Genomic DNA, 20,930 nt, shown 5'->3' with positions numbered 1-20,930 from the left:
CTGGCTGACATTTACTTTTTCCTATTTTTCAAAGCAAAGGGGCCTATTTTAGAAGGTCATACATCTTTCAGCATTATTTGAGACTGGGGAAAAAGTCAGAAGGAAAATGAGTTTATTATATCATATCTGTAAGCCCTCCTGGGTTAGTTCTAGAAGTCCTGATGAGTTCTTTATTCCTTCTGAGGCTTGCCAGGACTCCCTTCCTCCCCAGGGTCCTCTTCTTTTGGAAGGCACAAGGTAAGCTCAGGAGGGAAGTATTCCTAATAAGGTACTCTTAAAAAAAATAAAAACAAAACAAAACAAAACTTTTTTTTTGAGGTAGGGTTTCACTCTAGCTCAAGATGACTTGGAATTCACTATGTAATCTCAGGGTAGCCTTGAACTCACAGCAATCCTCCACGCCCAACAACAACAACAACAAAAAACACAAGCTGGGTGTGGTGGCGCACGCCTTTAATCCCAGCACTCAGGAGGCAGAGGTAGGAGGATCGCCATGAGTGTGAGTTCAAGGCCACCCTGAGACTACTTAGTGAATGCCAGGTCAGCCTGAGCTAGACTGAGACCCTACCTCGAAAAACAAAACAAAACAAAACAAACTCTTTACTGGATGTTCTCAGCTACCCTCCAGACTCCATGGAGTCGCCTTACATTATCAGCTTTTTTCCTGCACTTTCCTACTTTCCTTTACTTTGCTGGTGCAACCAAAGAATCTGGTCATAGTATTTCTCCAAACAAAGAAATGAGTGAGAAGCAACAAAAATAACTTCCCTGGAATGGGAACTGTACTTCAGGTATGGCTATAAAAACTTCATCTGACAGAACGTATCTTCAAACAGTGCCGTAATCCCTGACCAGATGTACCCCTTGGCTGGCTGGTTTCACACTGAGAATCCCAATACTGGGGATGGATGTAGATGGCAGGGGCAATGAGGTAGAAAGAAAGTGCAGAGAGGAGTGAAAAAAAAAAAATGGCAAAGTAGAAACAGTAACTAGATTTTAGAATAACTTCTTTTTTTGTTTGTTTGCTTTTGTTTTTTCAAGGTAGGGTCTCCCTCTATCCCAGGCTGACCTGGAATTCACTATGTAGTCTCAGGGTCTCTGCTTCCCAAGTGCTGGGATTAAAGGCGTGTGCCACCATGCCTAGCAACTTCTTGTTTTTAATTGAGAACTTTAATATGTGGATATATAATCATTTGATCTTTCTCTTATCCCATCATCCTTTTTGTCCCCTCTGCCCTGTCCTCATTCCTCTTAGCATTCTCCTATTTCCAGGTAGTCTTACTTCTGTTTTGTTGATTCATTCCTTTTTGTCCTCCTCATATTCCATGGAAAAATATTGATGGACTCCGAACAGTGCAGTTCTTATGGGGTTACCAACAAGCTCTGTGAGGTCATGAATGCACCAATCAGTTTATGTCTGGAGGACTCCTTCACACCCTGTGGCTCGTACATTCTTTTTGCTACCTGATCCACAATGCTTTCCGGGCCTTGGAGGGTGTAATAGATACCTAGTTCAGTGTTGAGCTCTCAGCAGCCTCTTATTTTCAGCTTTGATGTGTTTTGAGTCTCCTCAGTCTCTATTGACATCTCTCTAGAGAAGCTTCTCGGACCAGCAGTGAGAGCAGCACGCTTATTCTTCCCATCACATCCTCTGCAGGGTTCCTTGAGTCCCAGCAGGTGTGATATAGATCACTTGTCCAGTGCTAAGCACTCACTTTCTCTTCTCATCCTCTTAATGAGTCTTAGGTCTCCCCAGTATTCTGTTTCATCTTTAAAAAGAAGCTTCTCTAGTCAAAAGTGAGAACAGCCAGGTGTGGTGGCGCACGCCTTAATCCCAGCACGTGGGAGGCAGAGGAAGGAGGATCGCCGTGAGTTCGAGGCCACCCTGAGACTACATAGTGAATTCCAGGTCAGCCTGAGCCAGAGTGAGACCCTACCTCGAAAAAAAAAAAAAAGTGAGAACAGCATTTATCAAAGGGTAGAGACATGTACATTTACATTGTTTTCTAATGTCTCCATTTAGCTAAAGAACAGCAGAAGCTTCTGTCTGGATTCTAGACCTTTCAAGCCATAACCTTGTAACTCAGTTCTCCATACCAGAATTCACTCCCATTGAGTGGGTTTCATAGCCAATCAGAGAGCAGTTGATTACCCCAGAATTTATATGTCACTATTGCATATGGTTTTGTACCTTGCAGGATCCCCTGCTTGTTAAGACTGCTGTTGACTTTTCTCTCTCTGCAGCTTCCATAGTACTTTCTAGCGCTATAACTGCTAGCTGGCAGGGAGCTAGTTCCCATCTCAGTTCCAGCCTGATTTCTCAGTGTCCCACAACGGCAGCCTGTGGTGCCTTCAGCAGTAGGTCTTAGCATCTACTTCAGGTGGGTGAGCAGGTATTCGCAACAGCTTGCATTGTTTGAGGGCCTCATAGCTCTCCTTAACCAACAGCTCACTGTAAGGGAGGTGCTGTAGTTACTTTTGCCTTGCTGGACAAATGTCTGACCAGAAGCGGCTATATGATAAAAGGGTTTATTGCAGGCTTGCAGAATCTAAGAGAGACACCATCGGTGGTGGAAGAAACTGGCTCACTTCATAGATTCAAGCAGAAAGACACCACTAAACAGCCAGCAAACACCAACAGACAAAGCTCCAAACTGATTCTTTTTTATTTTTATTTTACTTTTGAGAGACACACAGTGAGTGAGAGATAGAGAGAGAGAGAGAGAAAGAATGGGCACACCAGGGCCTTTTAGCTGCTGTGAATGAACTCCAGATGCATGCGCCCCCTTGTGTGCATGTGTGACATTGCGTGCTTGCGTCATGTCACCTGGCTATGTGGGACCTGGAGATTTGAACATGTGTTCTTAGGCTTTGCTGGCAAGCACCTTAACTGCTAAGCCATCTCTCCAGCCCCAAACTGATTCTTTACACACCTAGCAGGCCTGGACTGAAGATCTGCCCCTAGTGACATACCTCCGTTCATGAAGGCTCCACCTGCAGGAGACTTAAATCGCAAGCTCAATCTTAATAAAAAAAAAGCCTAAATCAGAGCTGGGCATGGTGTCACACGCCTTTAATCCCAGCACTCAGGAAGCAGAGGTAGGAGGATTGCCATGAATTCGAGGCCACCCTGCAACAACATAGTGAATCTGGGTCAGCCTAGGATAGAGTGAGACCCTACCTCAAAAAAACTTAAAAAAAAAAAAAGCCTAAGTCTTGGGGCAATACATTCAGACCATCTCAGGGGATGACCTGTAAAAAAAAACCAAAAAACTATGGCTTCAGGGTAAAAAGTTTTCTCAGTCTTTTTGCCCAATCTCTCTCTCCTGCTTGCCCTCTCTCTCCTCTCTGTTCTGCTCACTGCTCCTCTTTTTTTTTTTTTTGGCCAAGTTGGCTGATTTAATAGTACTTAGTTGTTGGAGTTCTTTGTGTAATCTAGATCATAAGATTTTGTCAGCTGTAGAGCTGGTGAAGATTTTCTCCCATTCTCTAGGTTGTCTGTTGACTCTGTTTGCTTAGCTGTACAATAGCTTGTTTTGTTTTATGGATCCCATTTATTGAGTTGCTGCTGTGGCTGGTGAGGGGTAGAGAATCTCTCACCTTTATACTCTCTTAGAGGTCTGCTGTCGCCTCCACAGTATGGGTTGCTCCCGGGCTGTTGCTCCCAGCAGGATGCCCCACCACATTCTGCTTCCGCCCTGCTCTTCTGTGGTCCCCATCCCTTGTTCCTGTGGGTGACGGTAGGGCTGACGGGATAGTGAGCATTGCAAATCTCTCAACTTCGGGGTCCCGTGTCTCTTTTCTGGTGCTGTGTCTGCTGCCCGCCATGCTCTCTCTCTCCTCTCCCAGCACACTGAGTTCAGCTTCTGCTGTGTCGTCTTTGTGCCATTGCAGAGGGGAGCAGAGGTGGGCTTTGTCCTCCGTGTGCCCCACGTATGTGCAGACTAATTCTCCATCCTCTGCTTTCAGCAATCACATATATGAGTCATTGCAAGATTCGGAACTGCTCGATACCAGTGGCATGTTTCACTGGTGCAAGACGATACCTTTGGAAAAGGTGATATTGGTAGGTGATCACATGTTTTTAAAAAAGAAGTACTGCTCTGGATTTTCCTAGACAGAAAGGATGAGAAGGGGACTGTCTTTATAAGGAACTCTCATCTTGTATAAAAATAACTCAATTCTGACATGCTTATCCTTAGAAACGAACCGACAAGCTAAAATATGAATTTCAGAACCACATTGTAGCATGTGTATTTGGAGATGCCCACTCAACCCTGATGGGTCTTCGGAACTTTGTGATGCCCCTGAGAGCCAGCAACTATACCCGGAAGGAGCTCAAGGACATTGTGTTCATTGGATCTTTGGATTACTTGAAGAGAGAATGGCCATTTCTTCAGAATTTCCCCCAGTTATACATTATGCCTGTAAGCATCATATGAGGATAATAATAACACTGATAGTGCTTGTAGTAATAATAATGGTAATAATAACAATGTACAATTATATGGCCTGCTGTGTGATAAAGATTGTTCTAAACATTTTACCTAACTTAATTCATTTAATCCTCAAAATAATCCTAGGGCATAGAAAATGAAGATGTTGACCCTTAGGCCTGGCAGCAGTAAGTAACTGGTCTGCGATTGTAGAGCAGGTGAGTGAAAAAAGTAGGTTTTAAGCCAAGACATTATAACTCCTGAGTTTATGTTCAAACCATCATTCTTTTTAAATATTTATTTCTTTATTTAGAGAGAGAGAGAGAGAGAGAGAGAGAAAGAGAGTGAGAGAGAGAATGGGTGACCAGGGTCTTCAACCACTGTAAAAAAAAAACAAAACCACACCTCCAGATTCAAGTGCCACCTGTGCATCTGGCTTATGTGGGAACTGGGGAATTGAACCTGGATTGTTAGGTTTCACAGGCACCTGCCTTAACTGCTAAACCATCTCTCCAGCCCCAAACTGTCATCTCTTACGAATTTTATGCAATGAGAGATTTTCTGCATTTCTAAGTCTGATTCTCACTCAATGGCTAAACCTCAGCTAATACTGGCTAGGCCTTTGGGCTCCAATTTTTCATCTCTGTTGAAGAAGTACTATGTGGAGCTCACAGCATTACTTGGTCCTATACAAAAGGGACATGAGGAAGAGGATCTGCATTTGTCCTCTTCCCTCCCCACTCCCAAGGTAGGGTCTCACTCTAGCCCAGGCTGACCTGGAATTCACAACATAGTCCCAGGGTGGCCTCGAACTCACAGTGATCCTCCTACCTCGGCCTCCCCAGTGCTGGGATTAAAGGCATGTGCCACCATGTCCAGCTGGATTTACCCTCTTGAAATGGACCTTCTGTGGTTTGAATGCCCCTTTCAAAACTCGTGTTGAATGGGAAAAATAAAAGAAGCAGAATGGACCATGAAGAATGTGTGGTTACTCTACTTACAATTATATTGGCATTTAACTTTCATAGATCTAAATCCAAACCATGCTAACATCTACCCAATGAAAACCCCATTGCCTGTGTTGTGAAATGTACCAAAACATTTGAGTTTTTAATTAAATAATGTTGATTGTATGTAAGAAATATAGTTCAAACATCTAAAATGATTTTCCAAAGAAATTTGCTTTGAAAAAAAAAGCGCCATTATGAATTCCCTCCCCGCCCTTGCTTCAGTACATATAAAAAGGGGAAAGAAAGAGACCAGAAATCTCCAGGTTTTAACCAGTGTCAGGAATTACCAGTCTTAAGCCTCAGTTTCCTGAAGGTGGGATTAACCCTATTATTTCTTCACCAAAGGAAAGAGGCATGTGCCACATCGTGGGCTTATGTAGAAAATACAAGTAGGGTGGGCTACAAGCAAGAGTGAGAGGACATGCAGAATTAGTCTTCAGTCTCATAACCTGAGTTTTCACTGTTGTCACCTTTTACTTGTCTTCTCATTATGAAAGTTGTCAAGATGGATTTTTGTTCTCTCAACCCCACCTTTCTTTGCCGTATCCAAACTTGTTCTCTGGAAAGAGCCTGTGAAATCAATTTACAGTGAGATATGAATGATTGGTAAGGGCCAATGAATGAGAAACTATCGGGTAACTAAGTTTTAAAACCAACCCACTAGAGACTGTATCTGCAAAACTACGTCACTCACAAAGAGCGACCACCACGAGCCATGATCTCAGACCCTTCATCTCACAAGTCCTTTCTCCATGTGATGCTCCATCCACAGGGGTCTGCGCTCTATTCTGGAGATTTGTATGCAGTCAACATAGAGCACTGCTCCATGTGTGTTATCTTAGCTACGCCAATCAAGCAGCCAAGCAGCCAGTCACTGGTGGACTCTGAGACCATCATGGCCACTCTAAACGTTGGGTCCTTGCAGGTCAACTGCTCTGCCAAGATGCCAGGTCAGAAAAATACCATAATGGGAAGAGCCTAAGGAGGGTGGAATAAAGACAATTAACTTCTTCCCTAAATACTTCAACTATGAGGAAGAAGAGGGATTGACCAGATGTCCTCTAAGGTTTTCCAACTCTATGTATGGTAGACATAGACTGCAATTATTTCCTCTGGAATTGTAAGTCAAAGACAAACACATGTCCATCTTTTAAATGGGATGCACATAGCAGTTTTCACACCGCTATCATGTTGTTGTCACACTGTTATTATGCTGTTATGATCATCGCAGACATGTACCATGAAGGATTCAAGTTATAATTCTTTGTTGTTGTTGTTGTTGTTGTTGTTTTTTAGAGGTAGGGTTTCACTCTAGCTCAGGCTGTCCTGGAATTCACCATGTAGTCTCAGGGTGGCCTCGAACTCACAGCGATCCTCCTACCTCTGCCTCCCAAGTGCTGGGATTAAAGGCGTGTGCCACCACGCCCTGCTATTGTTTTATGAGGTACGGTCTTGCTCTAATCCAGGCTGACCTGGAATTCACTATGTAGTGTCAGGGTGGCCTTGAACTCACAGTGATCCTCCTACCTTTGCCTCCCAAGTGCTGGGATCATAGGTGTGCACCACCACACCTGGCCCATCAAGTTATAATTCTTAAGTTTCATGGTTGTGAGGATGAAGTGTAATTCTCCTTTCTTCAATATGCGGATTTTAGAAGATTGTCATTAAGATACCATCACCCTTCTGTGTACTAATAGTTATCAGTTTTAGCTTTGAATTAGAAAAAGATATTGAGAGAGAAGTGGGATCTCTTCAATGTGGAGATCCTGTCTTTTTCTCTTTTGGATTTCTCTCAGAACCTGATAAAATTACTGTCACTTAGCCAATATGTCACTAACACCTATTAAGTTGAATCAAACGAGCCCTGAGCTGGACTCTCTAGGAGGTTCCACATGTTTGCTACACCCAAAGTGTACCTAAGGGTGATTCCCACAACAGAATTGTGTTTCCTTCTCTCCATCAAACAGGAAAAGGCTTGCAAATCATTTCTAAAAACTGACTACCAACTACTCAGTAATTTTAGGTATTTTCTCTTTTATTTCTTTTTATATAATGTGTTTGGATCATAATCTACCACATTGCCTTTTAAAAAAATATTTTATTTTATTATTTATTTATTACAGAGCAAGAAGGAGAGATAATGGGCACATCAGGGCCTCTAGCCACTTCAAATGAACTCCAGACACATGTGCCACCATGTGCATCTGGTTTACATGTGTTCTGGGGAGTCAAACCTGGGTCTTTAGGCTTCACAGGTACCTTAACCACTAGGCAATCTCTCCAGCCCATAAAATATTTTATTTTTTATTTATTTGCAAGCAGAGAGAGGCAGACACAGAAAGAGAGTGAGAGAGAGAGAGAGAGAGAGAGAGAGAATCCTTTTGGTTTTTCCAGTTTGATTCATGAACACACAGGGCCTTCAACCACTGCAAACAAATTCCAGATGCATGTTCCAGTTTGTGCATCTGGCTTTACCTGGGTACGGGGGAATCTAGCCTGGGTCATTAAGGTCTATAGACAAGCACCTTAACCACTATGTCTCTCTTCAGCCCATATTACCTTCTTTTGCTTCCCTTGTCCTGTCCTTTCCATTGAACTCCTTCTTTCCAATTAGTCCCCTTTCTATTTAGATGTCTTTTTTGTTACCACCCCCCATCATCCATGACAACATATTGATGGATCTAATAGTATGCAGATCTTATGCAGGTGGTGACAGCCTCTGCGAGGTCGTGCATGCAAATGGCCACTTGATGTCTGGATGACAGTGTTTCATAGCAGTCTTTCCCATCCTTCGGCTGTACCACTCTTTCTGCCACCTCTTGTTCAGTGTTTCCTGAAGCTTGGAAGGTGTGGTAGAGGCGTCTCAGTAAGTGCTGTGTCTAAACACTCACTTCTCAGCACCTGGATGAGTTTTTTTTTTTTTAATTTTATTTATTTATTTGAGAGCAACAGACACAGAGAGAAAGACAGATAGAGGGGAGAGAGAGAATGGGCGCGCCAGGGCTTCCAGCCTCTGCAAACGAACTCCAGATGCGTGTGCCTGCTTGTGCATCTGGCTAACGTGGGACCTGGGGAACCGAGCCTCGAACCGGGGTCCTTAGGCTTCACAGGCAAGCGCTTAACCGCTAAGCCATCTCTCCAGCCCCTGGATGAGTTTTGAGTCTTCCCCAGTAGTCACCACCATCTGAAACAAGGAGCTTCTCTGGCCAAAAGTGAGAGCAACATAAAATCTATGGGTATAAACATAAACATTTGAGGGCAGTTTGATGGACACAGCATATTCATTTAGCCAAACAAACAGTAGCTGCTTTCCTCCTAGCAGCCCCCTGTCTTCCAGTAAAGCTGTAATTAATACAGAAGAAAACTCTGTATCAACTGATTCCTAATTCAAGAAATAAACGTAAACCATAGTTGGAATCCCCTGGATCCATCCATACCCTTTGGGGATGATTGATCTTCAGTATCAGGGTCTCGTGCTGGCTTCTCAGGCCACACGACTGCTGGCTACATCTCGTCCACCTTATATGGCACTGGGAAAAGTCAGCTGTCAGACGCAATTATAATTGTGACTGTGGATAAAAAATGTTCATGAATCAAATTGGAAAACCAAAAAGAATTCTCCCTGAGCTCCCTGGAACCATTTGTAAGGTTCATGGGACAAAGACGATAAGGATTCATTTAATATTTAGTAGATAACAGGAGCCAGCTACTTGGCTCACTCCAAAACTAAAACCCAACTGAGCTCCCAAGATTTCTGGTTGTTTTTTTTTTGACAGAATAAGCACTTTATGAATATCGTATTGCTGCTGAAATCATACCTAAAGTCTATGTGAGCCTGAAGAACCATAGAAGTGCCCTTGGGTTCCACACGCAGATCCCTAGCTCAGCAGGTAGGGTCACTCACATGCATGACTTACACATGTTTATACATGCGTGTGTATATATGCATTCATATGCATGCTTGGGTAGTAAAGCAGACTCTAAAGGTATGTAGTGCCTATGGAAATGAAGATGTGCACACAATTTAAGCCTCGAGTAAATGGGCTCCATTGTAAACGTCATCTAGATAAAAATTAAGATGAGTAGTTCTTCCTGTGGTCTGAGCGATGGTTTCCTGATAGTGATTTTTCAGCCTTTCACTTGATTCTTCATGGATTCAACAAAAGATGCTGATTTCCCAAGATGCATTAGGGCCTCTGTGGTGAGCTAACAAGTGCTCCATAACCACCAATGGCTGGGTTGAATAGAAGGAGGCAGAGGAGAAAGTGGAAATGAACTAGCAGAGGAAGACAAAAGATAGAATGACAGAGTATTTGAGTCCTCATGAAGCATGTGCAGGCACTGTGCCCAGAGACAAAGGGAAAGGCACAGGGGAGAATGTACCTCGTAGGCCTTGTCCCAGAAGCAGGCGGTGCCATACCACTCCTATCACTTGGGAATAGAGGGCTGGTTAGACCCTTAGTGACCTAACTAGCACAAAGGTTATGCGGTAAGCCATCAGTGAAGTCACATTTTGAGCTCAGTTTGAGGAATCAAATAATGACTCAGAACTTTCCACCAAATATACTGACCATCATAGGAATCAATTTGGAGTTTGTGTATAGAAATTCCTGGTCCTGAAGACTTCCACTTAAGATGGAGGCGTAGGTACCATGCCAAAGCAGCCTAGGGGGGAAAAAAGACCAAAAAAAAAAAAAAAATCAGCAAAATATACACTTTTACTAAAAAGCGAGGGGTATAGGAAATTGAAACGGCAGCGGAGAAGTAGAAGAGATCCAGAGCGTCCAGAGCCCGCACAGGCCGGCAAAAGGGGCCCCGGCAGGTCTGCCGACCGTGGCGACAGCAGCGCACCAGAAAGCTGCCAGGCTCGGCTCAAGCCACAGGAAAAGCCAGGTGAGGGGATTTTCCACTCACACCAGTGCTCTCCGCAAACTCTAGAAACGTGAAGGGACAGCGGCAGTGAACAACGGAGGAGCAGATTGCAAGGCAGAAAAACACGTGGAACAGCGAGAGAACTAGAGCAGCATCAGCTCCCTCCCCTCCCCCACCACCTGTGCCCAGCTCCAGCAAACACAGCAGCAGTTCCGGGACCGGCCACGCCAACTTGAGCTGACAGCGGGACCCAAGCAGGAGCAGAGTCCAGCAGCAACATCAGAGGTTCCAGCACTAGCAACAGTGGCTCCAGTGATGGCGGATCCAGCAGCAGCAGCTTCAGAGGCAGCAGTGGGGGATCCAGCAGAAGCAGCAGCAGCTTCAGCAGCAGCGGCGGCCGCTGTAGCAGAGGCAGTAGCAGTTCCAGCAGCGGGGGTGCTGATCTGCAGGACCACAGTTGCCAGGCTCGGTTTGGCCCGCAGGAAAAGCCAGTGCCCAGCTCCAGAAATCAGAACAGCAGCCCAACAACCCAGCCAGCAAGCAACTTGACTGAGACAAAAATCATCCCCAAAGGTAACTGGGATTGCACCAGGGAAGGGTCTCACTTGGTTGCAAGCTGACTTGGATCCCTCAATAGACCAGAAGTCTTAACCTCTTTGTTGATAGAGGATCTGGTTGTTATAATACCTACTCTTACATAAATACTTGGTGATGTTTTTGATTGAATGTGTACAGTGTTTAGTTAAATTTTAGAATCTACCTATATTTTATTCCACTCAGCCTACTTGAATACTCCCATTGCAGGCAAACTCAACCCCTAGGAACACCTTTGTGGATACTTTGAGAGTCTTAAGAGCCATACCTAACACCTTAAGCTCCTACCCTGAAGATATATAACATCAGATCAATTGATTCAGCTAAGAATACCCAGCTAGCTAGAAAATCCAAGCATTAACTTAATCCAAGATGCAAAAATATATACATTATAACACAAGAAACACTAAAAAGCAAGATGATATAAATCCACCTAAAAGTATTAATGCATCAGAAATGACCTCCAGTGAGAACAAGTTAGAGGAAATGCCTGAGAAATATTTCAAAAGAATGATTGTAAACATGTTCAAAGAAGTCAAAGAACAAATCAAAGGAATCAAAGAACAAATCAAAGGAATCAAAGAAGATGCAGAACACCAATTTAATGAAATAAAGAAGGAAATATAAGACATAAATAAGGAAATAGAAATAATAAAGAAAAACCAGTCAGAATTACTAGCAATGAAGAACACAGTTAATGAAATAAAAACTCTGTAGAAAATCTCACCAGTAGAATGGATGAAGGAGAGGACAGAATATCTAAGCTAGAAGACCAGGTGGCAGGTCTAATACAGTTCAACAAAGAGAAAGACAAACTAATAGAAAAGTATGAATGGGGATTTCAAGATATTCAGGACACTATGAAAAGATCAAACATAAGAATTCAGGGCATAGAGAGATTTGCTGAACCATGTTTGTAGTGGCTCAATTCATAATAGCTAAAAGCTGGAATCAACCCAGATGTCCATCACTAGAAGAATGGATAACTAAGATGTGGTATATCTACACAATGGAATTCTATACAGCAGTAAGACAAATGACACAAAGAAATTTGAGGAAAAATGGTTGAACCTAGAATAGCTCATTCTCAGTGAACTTACCCAATCACAGAAAAAAAAATCAACACATAGTCTCACTCATCTACAACATCTAACCTGAATCCACCCAAGACACCTTACATACCCAGCAAGCACCTCATGGATTAGACACTAGGATGGATGGGGAGGAAGGGGAGGGCATCGAAGGGGTGGGAAACACTAATCTGGACCCAAACGGCAATGGTACCATAAAATTCTACTTCCTAAAAGACAGATCAAATGGCTGAACCTTCACTAGACCCTTACAGGAAACACCTGAACCACAAGACACTGGAGAGGGTAGGATCAAGTCTAACCTAAATCTTCTACATCTTACCTCCCTCCCTCTCTCTCCCTCCCCCCCTCTCCTCTCTAACTCTTGTATATTAGTTATTTTTTTCCTCATTTTCTTAGTGGGCACTGACCTGTTACCCCCACTACCAGCATGGGGCTATCATCCACAATGAGTATTTTGATCAGAGAAACCTACAAGGTTTCCTAAAAGAATGACAGACTTCTGTCAGAGTACTTGATGACCCACCAAAGGTCAGTGGTAGGACCCTATTGCTGAAGACTCCATATGCAGCTGACACGTAAAATGGAAAGGCATGGCTGGAAGCCAGGAGAGAGTCAGTCCCCAGACAGTCAGCGTGTCTAGTGCCAGAGGTGCTACATGGGCAACTGGGGGAAATGACCAATATCTGTCCAAGCAACTCATGGTCTAACCTACTTAGCAACAAATAACCTGGTGTGATGCCCACACAAGTGCAATAGTGGCACACAGCCATGGTGGGGAACCAACTACTCTTGATTTGGCTAACTGACCCATAGCGGGAGCTGGGAAACAAGTCAGAACCATATCCAAACGTAAGCCCACTCTCCAATATCAAGCTACCATCAATCATGGGGTACAAGAGGGCCTACACCTATTAAACTCTCTATCAAAAAAGTAAGTGCTATCTCAAATTTCCGGGTGCTAACTTACTCTCTGTTGGAGAATCTGCTTCTCTTTTTCAGATATATGCAGATCCTAAGGAGAAAGCTGCCCCATCATACCTCAAAAGGGGCCCAACTGAAACTAAGGAAAATTGGCGAAACAAGCAAGGGTGCTATTTTCCTGATGAACCGGATACCAGCACAAAGGGGAAGGAGACTCAACACAGAGAAAAATCAACTCCTACCAAATCAGAGAGCCAGAGCCTCAGTGGCCCCCAACACCTCAGCACAGAAGCAGACCAAAAATGAACCCAACATGGCTCAGGGAAATTTTGTGGAAGAGGGGGAGGAAAGAATGTCAGAGTCACATGTTGGGTCATGATATGCAGAGACATTTATTGTACCAATAACTGTGGACTAACTCCATAGTGCATGACCCATTTACATCAATAAGGAGGGGCCATTGGGAGGGGCTAGGTCATGGATATGCCTAAACAATGGTACCAAACTGCTTGTATTTGCTGAAAAGAAAACTAATAAATTAACTTAAAAAAAAAAAAAAGAATTCAGGGCATAGTAGAAGGAGAAGAATTTCACTCACAAGGCATAGTAGGTGTCTTCAACAAAATCATAGAAGAAAACTTCCCCCAAATTGGGAAAGAGGTGCCAATGCAGATACAGGAAGCCTTTAGAACCCCAGCCAGACAACACCTGGAAAGAACCTCTCCTCGCCATATTATAATCAAACTACTAAACACACAAACCAAAGAAAAAAATATTGAAAGCAGTTAAAGAGAAAAAAAAAAAATCAAGTTACCTACACAGGCAAGCCCATCAGGATTACAGCAAATTATTCAACACAAACTTTAAAAGCCAGAAGGGCTTGGAGTGATGTATTCCAAGTTCTGAAAGATAACAACTGTCAACCAAGGCTACTTTATCCCGAAAAGCTATCCATTCAAATAGACAGAGAAATAAGGACATTCCATGACAAAAGCAGGTTAAAGGAGTATTTGAAGACAAAACAGCTCTACAGAAAATACTTGAAAGAATCCTCCATGCTGAAGAAAAGGAAAAGCTCACGTATAAGGAACCTGGAAAAAACAAGAAATACTCAAATAATAGTTAACACAAGAGAGCAAAGGTAGAACCGGAACCACAAAAAAAAATGGTAAATATAAACACACACCTTTCAATAATATCTCTTAATATCAACGGCCTCAATGCCCCAACCAAAAGTTTGTAGACTGGGTTAAAAAGCAGGATCCAACAATTTGTTGTCTCTAAGAAACTCACCTTTCTACAAAGGATAGACATTATCTTAGGGTGAAAGGTTGGAAAACGGTGTTTCAAACAAATGGGCCTAGAAAACAAGCAGGGGTTGCTATTCTAATATCTGACAAAGAACACTTCAGTCCAAAGTTATCAAGAAAGATAAGGAAGGTCACTTTATATTGATTAAGGGCATACTCCAACAGGAGGACATTACAATCGTAAACATATATGCACCTAACATGGGGGCTCCCAAATTCATCAAACAAACACTATTAGAACTAAGGTCACAGATAACACCAAACACAGAGTGGTGGTGGGTGATTTTAACACCCCACTCTCATCAATTGACAGGTCATCCCGGGAAAAAATAAACAGAGAGGCATCTGGACTAACTGAGGTCATAGAAGGAATGGACCTAACAGATATATACAGGACATTTCATCCAAATGCTGCAGAATATACATTCTTTTCAGCAGCACATGGAACATTCTCTAAAATAGACCATATATTAGGACACAAAGCAAATCTTAACAAATTCAGGAAAATTGAAATAATTCCTTGCATTCTATCTGACCACAATGGAATTAAACAACAAATCAGTAGCAAGAAAGGCTATAGAGCATACACAAAATCATGGAAACTAAACAATACACTACTAAATGATGAATGGGTCAATGAAGAAAGCAAGAAGGAAATCAAAAAATTTATAGAGTCAAACAATAATGAGAACACAACATACCAAAATCTCTAGGACACAATGATGGCAGTTCTAAGAGGTAAATTTATAGCTTTAAGTGCCTATATTAAGAAATTAGAGGGCTGGAGAGATGGCTTAGCGGTTAAGCGCTTGCCTGTGAAGCCTAAGGACCCCGGTTCGAGGCTCGGTTCCCCAGGCCCCACGTTAGCCAGATGCACAAGGGGGCGCACGCATCTGGAGTTCGTTTGCAGAGGCTGGAAGCCCTGGCGCGCCCATTCTCTCTCTCTCCCTCTATCTGCCTTTCTCTCTGTGTCTGTCTATCTCAAATAAATAAATAAAAATTAAAAAAAAAAAAGAAATTAGAAAGGTCACAAGTAAATGACCTAATGCTTCCCCTTAAGGCCTTGGAGAAAGAAGAACAAGGCAAACCAAAAATTAGTAGATGGGAAGAAATAATGAAGATTAGGGCAGAAATTAATGAAATAGAAAAAAAAATCCAAAAAATTCATGAAACAAACAGTTGGTTCTTTGAAAGGATAAACAAGATTGATAAACCCTTAGCAAATCTGACCAAAAGAAAGAGAGGAGACACAAAATAATAAAATTACAGATGAAAAATGTAACATCACAACAGATTTCAGAGAAACTCAAAAAATCATAGGGACACACTATAAAAGCATATACTCCACAAAGTATGAAAATCTGAAAGAAATGGATGATTTCCTTGATTTATATGACCTACCTAAATTAAATCAAGATGAGATTAATCACTTAAAAATATGGAGATCCGAACAGTTATCAATAATCTCCCAACTAAAAAAAGCCCAGGCCCAGATGGATTCACTGCTGAATTTTACCAGACCTTCATTGAAGAGCTAACACCATTGCTTCTTAAGCTTTTCCAGGAAATAGAAAAAGAAGGAATTCTACCAAATTCCTTCTATGAAGCCAGTATCACCCTGATACCAAAACCAGGCAAAGATAGAACAAAAAAAGAAAATTATAGACCAATCTCCCTCATAAACATAGATACAAAAATTCTCCACAAAATATTGGCAAACAGAATACAAGAATATATCAGAAAGATCATTCACCCTGACCAAGTAGGCTTTATCCCAGAGATGCAGGGATAGTTCAATATACACAAATGTATAAATGTAATACATTACATAAACGGGTTGAAGGACAAAAATCACATGATCATCTCATTAGACGCAGAGAAAGCGTTTGACAAAATCCAATATCCCTTCATGATAAAAGTCCTACAGAGACTGGGAATAGAAGAAATATATCTCAATATAATAAAAGCTATTTATGACAAGCCTACAGCCAACATATTACTAAATGGGGAAAAACTGGAAGCTTTTCCACTAAAATCAGGAACAAGACAAGGGTGTCCTCTGTCTCCACTTTTATTTAATATAGTCTGGAAGTCTTAGCCACACATAGAAGGAATAGAAATTGGAAAGGAAGAGATCAAGTTATCACTATTTGCAGATGACATGATTCTGTACATAAAGGACCCTAAAGACTCTACTAGAAAACAGTTAGAGCTGATAAAAACCTATAGCCATGTAGCAGGATACAAAATAAATACACAGAAATCAGTAGCCTTCATATATGCTAACAACAAACACACAGAGGATGAAATCAGAGAATCACTCCCATTCACAATTGCATCAAAGAAAATAAAGTACCTTGGAATAAACCTAACCAAGGAAGTAAAGAATCTCTGCAATAAGAACTTTAAAACACTCAAGTGAGAAATTGCAGAAGATACTAGAAAGTGGAAAAACATCCATTGTTCCTGGATTGGAAGAATCAATATTGTGAAAATGGAAATCTTACCAAAAGCAATCTACACATTTAATGCAATCCCTATCAAAATTCCAAAGACATTCTTCATGAAAATAGAAAAAAAATCCAAAAATTCATTTGGAATCACAAAAAACCTCAAATATCTAAAATAATACTGAACAACAAAAATAAGGCTGGTGGTATCACCATACCTGATTTTAACCTATACTACAGAGCCATAGTAACAAAAACAGCATGGTACTGGCACAAAAACAGACATGTAAATCAATGGAACAGAATAGAGGACCCAGATGTAAGTCCAGGTATCTATAGCCACCTGATATTTGATAAAAATGTCAAAAATACTCATTGGAGAAAAGACAGCCTCTTCAGCAAACGGTGTTGGGAAAACTGGATATATATCTTTAGAAAGATGAAAATAGATTCTCCTTTCTCTCCATGCACAAGAATTAAGTCCAAATGGATTAAAGACCTTAACATCAGACCTGAAACTCTGAAACTGCTAGAGGAAAAAGTAGGGGAAACCCTTCAACATATTGGTCTTGGCAAAGACTTTCTGAATACAACCCCAATTGCTCAGGCAATAAAACCACTAATTAATCGTTGGGACCTCATGAAATTACAAAGACTTTGCACTGCAAAGGACACAGTGGATAAAGCAAAGAGGCAACCTACAGAATGGGAAAAAATCTTTGCCAGCTATATATCTGATAGAGGATTAATATCTAGGATATACAAAGAATTCAAAAAGTTAAATAATAAGGAATCAAATAAGCCAATCAAAAACTGGGCTATGGAGCCAAATAGAGCATTCTCAAAGGATGAAATACAAGTGGTGTATAAGCATCTAAAAAAAAAGTTTTATATCACTAGTCATCAGGGAAATGCAGATTAAAACTATATTGACATTCCATCTCACTCCTGTCAGATTGGCTACCATCGTTAGTGGAGATGTGGAAAAAGAGAAACCCTTCTACACTGCTGGTGGGAATGTAATCTGGTCCAGCCATTGTGGAAATCAGTGTGGAGGTTCCAAAAACAGCTAAAGATTGATCTACCATATGACCCAGCTATAGCACTCCTAGGCATATATCCTAAGGACTCATCTCATTTCCTTAGAAGTACATGCTCAACCATGTTTATTGCTGCTCAATTTATAATAGCCAGGAAATGGAACCAGCCTAGATGTCCCTCAATTGATGAGTGGATAATGAAGATGTGGCACATTTATACAATGGAGTTCTACTCAGAGGTAAAGAAAAATGAAATTATGAAATTTGCAGAAAAATGGATGGATCTGGAAAGGATTATACTAAGTGAAGTAACCCAGGCCCAGAAAGCCAAGCACCACATGTTCTCCCTCATATGTGCATCCTAGCTACAGATGATTGGGCTTCTGCATGAGCAGGAAAATACTTAGTAGCAGAGGCCAGTAAGTTAAAAAGGAGATATAAAGGGAAGAGAAAGGAAGGGAGGAGGGTACTTAATAGGTTGGTATTGTATATATGTAAGTAGAATGATTGAGATGGGGAGGTAATATGATGGAGAATAGAATTTCAAAGGGGAAAGTGTGGTGGGGGAGGGTATTACCATGGGATATTTTTTATAATCATGGAAAATGTTAATAAAAATTGTGAATAGATAAAAAATAAAATAAAGAAAATATTTTTTTAAAAAAAGAAATTCCTGGTCCTTGGAGAATGTTGTTTAGCCTTCTCAATCATTCTTCCCATTTCACATTAATTCTTTTAAAATTGTTTCAATTTATTTATTTGAGAAAAAGAGGAAGGAAGAGAAAGAGAGAGAATGGCATGCTAGGGCCTCCAGCTGTTGCAAATGAACTCCAGACACATGCACCACCTCGTGCATCTGGCTTATATGGGTTCTGAGGAAGTGAACTTAGGTCCTTTGGCTTTGCAGGCAAGCACCTTAACCACTAAGCAATCCCTCTGGCCCCTCACATTAATTCTTTTCTATCATACTAAAGAAATCTCACCCCTGACAACTGAAAGGATGGTGAATTTTCCCAGGAGGTAGAAAACACCTTCCTTGCTGGGCACTAAGAGGGACTAACTGATGGGCAGTCTTCTTTCAATTTCTAGAAGGCATTGATGTCCTGTTGGGGATAATTTTGCTCCCCGAGGTCATCTAACATTGTGTGGAGACAGTTTTCATTGTCACAACTAGGGAACGCTGCCAGTATGTGGTGGAAGGAATAAAGAAATGCTATTAAGCATCTTTCAATGCACAGAGCACATTATAGAAAAAGGTCAGTAGTACCAAGACTGAGCTAAAGCTGGGCCTAGTGGCACATGCCTTTGATCCCAGCACTCAGGAGGCAAAGATGGGAGGATTTCCTTGAGTTTGAGGCCACTGTGAGACTGCATAGTGAATTCCAGATCAGTCTGGGCTAGAGTCAAACCCTACCTCAAAAACAAACAAACAAACAAACAAACAAACAAACAAAAACGAGACTGAGGAAGTTTGCCCCTTAGGTGTGGTGAGCATTTTGTGGGGTCGGAATTTATTCTACACCTCCACACCATGATAAACTCACATAGGAAACAAAGCTAGGCCCAACAAGGCTTTCTGTGGAGATTCACCCCAGAATGTGGGGGCTGGAGGGGCAGCAGTGAGGACCCTCCACAGGAGCCAAAACAGCACCAAGCCCTGTTGACATGTTCACAGGACGCTGGAAGGTTTTCCTGTAATGCTTTAATTGCTACCTGTCACATCACAAGAGGAACAGGTTGGCAAACCTAGGCACTGAACTAAATAATCTGTGGCATAATCTGAACATATAATGGTAATTAAGTCTGATAACTTAATTTGCTACTGTAATTTAAATGTACAGTAGCAATATATGGCTAAGCAATCCTTTGTAATAACACCTTGAGAGCCTGTAAGATTTCGGGTATAGCAGTGTGTACTATTAGGTAGCAAAAATACATTGGTAAAACACCCAGACAATGATTGGACATTACTTTTAAAATGTTATTATTTATTTGCAAAGAGAAAGAGAGAGGCAGAGAGAGATGGGGGAGCCGAGTGGGGAGAGAGGCTGCACCAGGTCCTCCTGCTGCTACAAACTCCAGACTGTGCATCTCACTTTACGTGGGTACTAGGAAATCAAACTTGGGCTGCCAAGCTTTACAAGCAAGCTTTAACTGCTGAGCTATATAGTCTCAGCTCTTGGACACTTACTCAAATTAACTCTTACTGTACAATGGAACACAGAGTTTATGTGAAATTTGGTTATTGCTCTTTTGTCAGTACCAGAAGCAGATATCTATGAAGTTGCTATGGTAATTTTAATATCATGTCCCCCATAGCCTCATATTCAATCCCTAGCTGGTGGCAATTGGGGAGATAGAGCCTTGCTGGAGGAGGTGTGTCAATGGGGCCTTGAGGTTTATTCATTTACAAGCCCAGTACTTACACTACTTCCCCTCAGATGTGTGACAGCTTCCTGTTTGTGCCTTGCTTTCCCCATCATAATGAAACTTCCCCTTGAGATGATAGGCTGAAATACACCCTGTCCTCCCATCTGCTGCTTTTGGTCAGGTGTTGGTCGAAGCAACAAGAAGGTGAGTGAGACAGCCACTTCAGTGGGTGTGTGCATTGCTGTGCACAGCTAGAACACTGGGTTCTGAAAGTCAGGTACCCCAAGTACTTCTTCAAAGCAGGCATGAGGACCACAAGGAAGGATTTCTCAGGGAGAGATTTCTTCTATGAGGAACTCTGATCTGGGTACTTTACTGAAAAGCCAACCACATCTTGCATGCTTTAATAAAGGGACAAAGCAGTACTCTAAAAAATGTGTGAGTTTTGAAGTTGGTGCTTATAACTAACTGTATGAAGCCTGGGATCTTGGCCAAGGTAGGTAAATGTTTTCCTTGTCTTCCAGGTGGCCTCACTATATTCATTTTGGAGAACTGATGTGACAGTTTTATAATTCTTGTTGCCTGACAGTGTCTATCATTCACAGACACCAAGGGGGTCCCCTTACAAAGATGTATCCAGTGACCTCAGCTCCCTACTTTAGACTCTATAGTTTTAGCGCATGGCAACTCTAGGAACATTCTATAGGATATTTTGGGTTAATTAATATGTAGCTTGAATTTTCTCCTAATTCATTCTGCTTATGCTGGCTCTCTTCTGCCCCATTCCTCCTTCCAGAACAGTTCTCTTTCACCCCTCAGAACTCTATTCCAAC

The 20,930-nt window shown here is 41.8% G+C and overlaps 1 protein-coding gene across 1 annotated transcript in view; it reads left to right on the top strand.

Moving 5' to 3' along the window:
• The window catches only part of Kcnu1 (potassium calcium-activated channel subfamily U member 1), a 108,913-nt gene that overhangs the window by 71,600 nt on the left and 16,383 nt on the right, over nt 1–20,930 (top strand). Inside the window, exons 20-22 of the mRNA XM_045130560.1 lie at nt 3,970–4,066; nt 4,203–4,427; nt 6,219–6,396. Of these exons, the coding sequence (XP_044986495.1) occupies nt 3,970–4,066; nt 4,203–4,427; nt 6,219–6,396 (500 nt within the window). The remainder of the gene's footprint in view (nt 1–3,969; nt 4,067–4,202; nt 4,428–6,218; nt 6,397–20,930) is intronic.

The sequence above is a fragment of the Jaculus jaculus genome, chromosome 12 (genome assembly GCF_020740685.1).
Source record: "Jaculus jaculus isolate mJacJac1 chromosome 12, mJacJac1.mat.Y.cur, whole genome shotgun sequence".
NCBI lineage: Eukaryota > Metazoa > Chordata > Mammalia > Rodentia > Dipodidae > Jaculus > Jaculus jaculus.
Note: the sequence above shows the minus strand (reverse complement) of the source record. Positions and strands in the feature narration are given on the sequence as shown.